Source organism: Pyxicephalus adspersus, chromosome Z (genome assembly GCF_032062135.1).
Source record: "Pyxicephalus adspersus chromosome Z, UCB_Pads_2.0, whole genome shotgun sequence".
In the NCBI taxonomy this organism is placed as follows: Eukaryota; Metazoa; Chordata; class Amphibia; order Anura; family Pyxicephalidae; genus Pyxicephalus; species Pyxicephalus adspersus.
The window spans coordinates 66,595,741-66,603,277 of NC_092871.1; the positions used below are offsets into that span (position 1 = coordinate 66,595,741).

A 7,537-nucleotide genomic window follows, 5' to 3' on the forward strand; every position below is an offset into this window, starting at 1 on the left:
GGTCCTGGGGGGGCTGGGGTTTAGGGCAAGGTCCAGTGGACCTGGTGGAGGATTTTGGCCAGGTGGCCTGGGGGGCCTGGGGTTGGAGGATGGTCTGGGAGGGGCAGGTGGGGAAGCGGGCTGCCCTTGTGCATCTGGGAGCCTATGCTCACCTCTGGTGGATGGTCCCCCTCTGTTGACACGTCAGGTGTTTTCGCCTTCGTGTCCTGTGCCTCTGAGCACCCCTGCATAGGAACAAGTCCTCCTGGGGCATTCCCGGTAGAGATGGTCTTTCTCCCCACAGCGGTTCGTGCTCTGTGGCACGGCAGAGTCTGCAAAACACTGCGGGGCAATCCTTCCCTACGTGACCTGCTGCTCCGCACCTTCTGCAGGTCCGTGGCATGTCCTCGTAGTGGAGGATTCCGAGGCATGGGCCTAGATTTATGCACTGGGGCAAGTGCAGGAGGTCCCCCGTGGTGGCGTCTCTCCTGAGCTTGCAGGTGAGGGTCCACTTACCAGTCCAGAAGCCGTTGGCATCCAGAATCCGGGTCGGCTCCCTCAGCACGGTGCAAAATCTTTTCAGATACGTGGCGGTCTTGGCCTGGTACGTGAGGGCTTCGCATTGACACCATGACCCTCCTTTCTTCCTGTTGAATAGGTGAATTGGCAACAAAGTTGCCGAAAGGGGATCCGGGTTCTGCTGCCTTCACTTTCTCCCAGTATCTTCTACACAACTGTAAAGAAACAAAGGTGATGTAAAAAATACCTCCCACGAAGGCTTGGATGGAGAGGGTCTCGGCCTTGGTGAACCCTTGGTGAACCTCCGCGGTCATATCTGGGATCCTTCCATTCACCTCCTTCAGCTGGAGGACGACTGTCTGCTTCATCCAGGGTTGGGACCCCATCGGCGTTCTGCCGTCTTCTGCTGGCCTCTGCTCTTGCAGATGCAGCTGGGGCTGGTCCTGCTGGGCCGGAGGTGGAGGTGGATGGTCTGACGGTTTCTTGTGCCTGGCTGGCTTGGGCCTGTTCCAGGTGATTTCTCTTCTCTTTTCTTGGGGCCATCTCTCTTCCCTCTAGGACACTTTGGGTTTCTGCTGCGGCTTCTGATGTCCTTGATGCCTTGAAAAGGCAGTTCAGTGTCCACTACCGGGGAGGTGGCACAAAGGTGGGGGGGTAAGGGGAGATCGCAAGCTCGTTCCTGGCGATATCACCATGGATCAAGCAAGATTCCACCTTATCAACTTGAAAAGCTTCAACACCCCTAAGGGCAAAGGTAGATACTATACTTGATCTTAGCCAAAAGGCCGAGAAGCGATCAGTTACATTGTCCTTAGCGACAAGATTATGTCAAATGAAAGCTCTGTCTGCTAGACTTACGTGGCTTTTTGTATGTCCACCACAGAGGTGGGACTAATAGGACCATCCAATGGTAGCAGGGTGGGGGCAGTCGGAGGGGCTGAGACCACATGGGTTATAAGGCTCTGTAGACACGTCCCAATAATAATAATTAATAATACATATCAGGGACCCTCAGTCTGGGGCTCGCTGAGGTTTTTGACACCTTGGGACACAAGATTTCAACTCTTAAGAAGCTGGAGACACATTGTCTACCGACATTAATTAACTGCTAGCTATTACAAAGCAAGATCCCTTTTGTTATTTGAAGGGGAGAACAAAGACCCTTTTGTTACCTTAAGAATAGATTAGCACAAGGATCTTACAGGAGGATCCTTTGTTCATTTTAGAATAGATTCAATTTGCACAGGCAGAAAGACACTTTTGTTAACTTTACAGGGGATATCCAGACTTAGTATTATCCACCATATCGCACACTAAATATTTTCCACAATATCACACTCATAAGCACCTAATTGCACAGGTGGTCTGTTTCACCAAAATAAAGGTGTATATATAATTGCTCCCAGCCACTAAACCTCCCAGTTGGGGAACTACATACCTTTTCTTTAACCACAGACCACCACCAAATTATTATTATTAAACAGGATTTATATAGCGCCAACATATTACGCAGCGCTGTACATTAAATAGGGATTGCAAATGACTTTGCAGGGCGGGGGTAGCGGAAGGTGGCAGGAGCAACACTATCCAAAGCCAGGGAAAAAGAGTGGTTTAACATGGTGGCAGCTTCGTCTGGGGAGGTGATTTTGGAGGGAGGGGGATAGGGACGCAAGGCAGTTTGAGAAAACTATTATAAAACCATATATTACTGAACCACCAATTTCACTAAACCACTGGGGACTCCACACCAAAAAAGTGCCCCCCAATCCACCACAACATTCCACCTCTGACTAACTCGCAAAATTAATAATTAACTCTTTCTTAGCCTGCTCCTTGTCTGCCCATGCCGGCCTTCCTATATGCTCCTGTTACTCCAGGCTTGATTTTTTAGGAGGATTTGGAAACCATAGTTGGATATGTTTCAGCACATAAAATAAGGAGTGGTAAAATAAGAACAGACACAGTAACTTTTTTACAATTTCAATCTATTTAAATAATTGCTTGTGTTTGGCCAAACCAAGCTGTGTGACACCATGTGTGACAGTAAACTCCCTATTAAAGTAAATACATGCGCTAGTGTCCAAGCTTAATAATATTGTTATAACACGTTTTTAGGAGATCATTTTTTTTTAAAAAAAAGATTTGCTAATTTTTTAATTTTATTTAATTTTAGATGAAAAGGGCACTAGAAAGAAGTGTTTTTTGGCATTCCTCTTCATCACTGCTGTGTTTATCGTCTCCTTCTATTGGTGAGTGTGTTACGGATATGAATATCATTGTTTGATCTGTATAGAGCTCTCTATTAAAAGTGAACCAGTGCATTTCCTTTGTAGGGTCACCTTAATGCAGATGTCACCTTCTACAAATACTTGTCATATATATACATTATTTGTGATAAAGCATGTGCAGGCATTGACCAAATGGTCTCAAACACAGGGCTAATCATAGACAGGGCTATCCACTTAAAGCTCCGTATATATGAGTTGTGACCCTTGGGATTGCATAATCACTTGATCTGCAATTGTTTAGAGACCGGAGTATTGCTTTTTTAAGATTTACTTGTATCCTTTTCTTGTTTAAATAACTATTCTTTAAGCAGCAGTCATATTTAGATCTACTCCAGTAAAACAACTATATATATATATAAACTTTGTATATTAATAAATGTCACAGTAGTTTGTGACATTTGTACTACACAGACATTCCTTTAGCAATCTTATGCCAAATTGTATTCCTTTTAATCTTTTTCTATGAATACACTTTGACCATTGCTCGCATTGTATGTTTCTTCCACTTATATATTCTTAAAATTAAATTTAAAAATGTTAAAAAAAGACATTACCAATGATTAATGTGCAGTATATACCATAAAGCAGTGTACTGAATAATTGTAAATATACCACAGAAAATATTAATTGTCCTTGAGCCGATCCAAGCCAAATAATTTATTCATCTTTAATCCTTAATTGTTGTAACTGTTTTTTAAGGTATGGCACCAAACCCATCAAGTGGCATTATGAAGTTCTGTTTAGGTGTAGCCAAAAGTAAGTAACTCATATAATAACTGTTGGAACCTAAAGGAAGGCTGTGCTAATTTTGTATGTAGCCTGTCATGCTGAATTCTGTCTAAAAATCTTCTAGGCCACTGTGTTGCTCTAGTAGCCTTTCTCAATGTTTTTAACATGGGCAAACTCTTGGAATAACTTTCAGGTTCTCAGGGAACCCCTACTATAATTATCACAGTCACAGCCCATAGCACATTAGCATGTAGATCAGTAGGAAGAATGCCTGACCAATAGGAAGAATGTTACTCCTACAGATAGTTGAAAAGATAAAGTCACCTAAACCAGCGGTCGCCAACTGGAGAAGCGGAGAAAATTTTGGGGGTCGGCAGCTCTGGCCGGTGCATCCACGAGCGGGGTAAGGAGAAGGACCCCGCTGGGGGGATGCACTGGCCAGAGCCACATCCCCTCTGCAGTTCATAGGCTCAGGGAGGTGGGCGGGTTGTGTCCCTGAACATAACCCACCCACTCCACCATCGCAGGCTTCTATCAGCAATGGGAGAGTGGGCGGGGTTATGTCATAATCACGTAACTCTGGGGGAGGTTTCTCCCCCTTTGAGTGACACCCGGCTCCCCGCTCATGTGCGGTAAGGAGCTGGTGATTTTAGTGGTCTGTGGAACTGAAAAGGTTGGCGACCACTGACCTAAGGGACACAAAATGCTCAATGCTCAAGGAACCCCTAGAAACCTCTGGAGGAACCCTGGATGAAAAACACTGATCTAAAGGCTTTAGCACTTTGAGACACTAGGCCCGATTTATTAAAGCTTTCCAAGGCTAGAGAGGATACACTTTCAGCAAACCTGTAATGGATCTGGTCCAAAATAGAAAGCATTTGCTAATAAATGACTTTTAGGAAATCCATTCCAGGTTTGCTGGAAGGAAATTCTAGGTGTAGAAAGTCTACTAGAATGTATAGATTGATCTCTGTTAGGTTACATCTAAATCTGCATACTCCACATTCTCTTTTTATTGGGAGATGTGCAGGAATACTTGTCTTTATTTCAATATTTTTTCACACAAATTTTTACTATATTTGGTTTTATCAAGTGGTGTTTTGCATCCCCACACGGAGCTGTTTATTACACATTGGGTTTTATGTTCTACCATCAACTTTGAAATTTCCATGATGGTATTAAAAAAAATGTGAAATGTGTTCAGTTACAAAGTTTTCTAGACGAAGTTGGGTGAATATGGCCCTATGAAACGGGCTTTTTGGGTTACTCCTTGAGCTCACACTAAGGACGACAAATGTTTGGTCATAAATCTCTCTGTGAGAATGATACTCTGATTATAAGTAGTAAGCTATGTTGGATATGTACAAATAGATACATTACAATATGTCTAATTTTATCCAAAAATTTTTACAAAAATGTATATTAATTTTATCTGATATGTTGCTATTCAGTCCCACTTAATGGAATTTTTCTTTAACATTCTTTTGTACTTTAAACGCAGACATAAAAATGCAACAGAAAATATCTTACCACTAGACCCCTTAACTGAAGTGGCTATTGGAAGGTAAGGCTTATTGCACTAGGTCATTACTAAAATTTTGTCATGTGTACATCTTTGGTAATTCTTAATAGGTAATGTCACATGGCACATACTGTACAAATTAGAAACTATGCCATTACCACTTCACTCTCTTTTCATCAAAACAGTATAAAAAAACGGAAGTTTCAGTGGGTCTTTAAAAGCATAATTTGACTTGCGGTTACAGCGCCTCATGAGCGGGTGAGCATTCTTGGAGGCTCCGGGACAACCCTAGCTAAGCCATAGTTCTACAGCCGCTTTCTAAGCCCCGGACACGCTGCTCCGGACCCATAAAGCAGCGGGTACTTACCTAAGGAGCGTTTTATTGATAATGCTGCCGCTATCCTGCACAGAAACCTCATGGGTCTGACAAGCTTCGTCCACAGAAATCAAAGATGGCCGCCGACCCGAGTACAGCACAAGGATCAGGCATTGCAGCTGGGCCTTCTGTCCCTACTAAGCCTTTTGATCCCTACAAAATTGCTGATGCATGGGGGGAGCTCTTAAAACCAACATTGCAAGAGTTTATTGATGCTGCGGTGAGTAAAGGCATTTTGACATTACAACCTTCTGGGCTGGGAGTGCAGGCACAGAGGCTTACTACAGCAGAAGATAGAATCTCACATATTGAGGGTCATTTTTATGTCTTCCCCAATCTGCCTAATGGCTTTGGAAAACCATACTGCCACATTACTTGATAAATTAGATGATCTTGAGAATAGATCACGCAGAAAAAATCTATGTATTGTCGGTTTGCCAGAATCTCCTAAATCATCCTATCTGCCAAATGTTCTGAGGATGCGTCTAAGCTATTGGGGCTTACTAACACTAATAAGGTAGAAAGAGCTCACCTAGTGGGTCTTTCCCAGAAAGAAAATAATGCCTCACCAAGTTCAGTGATTGTTCAGTGATACCTTGACTATACTGATAGATCAAATATCTTGCAATCTTTTGGATCCAAACGGCATTTACAAATTGCTTTCACCCAGAAAGAGAAAATTCAGCGAAGTCTGTTCCATCCTTTACTGTTGTAAAGTGCGCTTTACATTGGCATACTGAGCCACTTTGTACTTCACAGATCTGCAAAGCCACCACTGTATTTTTACATCAGCTGAGAAAACTGAAAGTTATGTTAAGGAGTTTTATGCTCCTGATGCAGCCTCACCGAGTTTACCTTCTTCCTCACAACGGTCAACATCTACAAAAGAAAAATTTGGTAAAGCACCAGCGCCTTCTCCATTCATCGATCCGCTCCAGTCGGTCTATGACCACAAGATACAAAGAAATCTAACACAGTCACCAAAAGTACTTGAAAGGACACCTAAATGGATCATTTTGACTTTTGAATTTTATAATTTTTACGCACCTAACACCTCTACGACACTGTTTTTCCAGGAAGCTGCTCACTAGCTATTGCAATATCCTTTGGAACATAAAATAGTAGGCGGAGAATTTATTTCAGTGGTGTGCGAATTGGAGGATAGATCTCCTGGGCCATTGGCCTGTGTACACAGGTCCCCAAACAGCACGAAGCTAGGCAACTTTATTGAAAATACTCACCGGAATATATAGCGTATTGAGACAGAGATATCCTTTGGAGAGGGTGTATACTTTCTTCTCCCAGGTGTATTCATCTCATGCAAGGATTGATTATCTTTTTGGATCTGATTCCCTCTTGTATTTGATCGAATCATGGGATATCCATACTATGTTTTTTTCAGATCATTCTCCCATATCGTTGGTTGTCAGGGACCAAATGCCTAAAGGGGACCATGTTCAGCGGAGATTCCCTTCTTTTTTTTAACAGGATCCTGAATTTAAGGGGAAGGTTTCCTCGGCCTGAATATTCTAGTAACAATGCTGCTGATAAATCTGACCCCATTTTGTTCTGGGAGGCTGGAAAAGCTTTTGTTCGTGGCTGTATTATCTTGTTCATGCCAAAAAAGAAAAAAAATAACGTCCAAAAAATATCATCAGGCCATTCAGGATCTCAACAAACGTTAACATGCAATCTGAACCCTGACAACAAAAATTGTATGAGGCTAAACGCAAATTTGATTATTGGTTGGATCAAAATGAACAATTTAAATCAAAGCATTGGGATCTGATATTTCACAAAATCAGAAATAAATCTGGAAACATGTTGGTGAATCTGGTGAGACAGAAGTTTAAACCAAGCATACTTCTTCCATGTGTTCGCCATCGGGCGAGGCCGCATCGGATCCGAGAGTGATCAATCAATTGCTGGCACATTAGTATCAGGATCTGTACGCAGCTTTCCCCGATGGTTCAGCAGACGCTGATAAGTTCCTGGAGAATGCTAGACTCCCTCAACTATCTCAAAATATGCGATCTATACTGAATACCCCAATATCTCCCATAGAAGTATATAATAATATATCGCGCCTCGCTAATGGCAAGGCTCCTGGCCCAGATGGTTATA

At 42.7% G+C, this 7,537-nt stretch overlaps 1 protein-coding gene and 1 pseudogene across 2 annotated transcripts in view; one reads left to right on the top strand and one right to left on the bottom strand.

Moving 5' to 3' along the window:
* Positions 1-7,537, top strand: part of LOC140344577 (histo-blood group ABO system transferase-like) — an 85,373-nt gene that overhangs the window by 34,230 nt on the left and 43,606 nt on the right. Inside the window, exons 2-4 of one of the 2 annotated variants that reach the window (XM_072431826.1) lie at positions 2,672-2,747; positions 3,486-3,542; positions 5,017-5,079. In XM_072431826.1, the coding sequence (XP_072287927.1) occupies positions 2,672-2,747; positions 3,486-3,542; positions 5,017-5,079 (196 nt within the window). The remainder of the gene's footprint in view (positions 1-2,671; positions 2,748-3,485; positions 3,543-5,016; positions 5,080-7,537) is intronic. The other variant, XM_072431827.1, reaches the window with a different exon arrangement.
* Positions 1,148-1,295, bottom strand: LOC140344665 (U2 spliceosomal RNA; annotated as a pseudogene).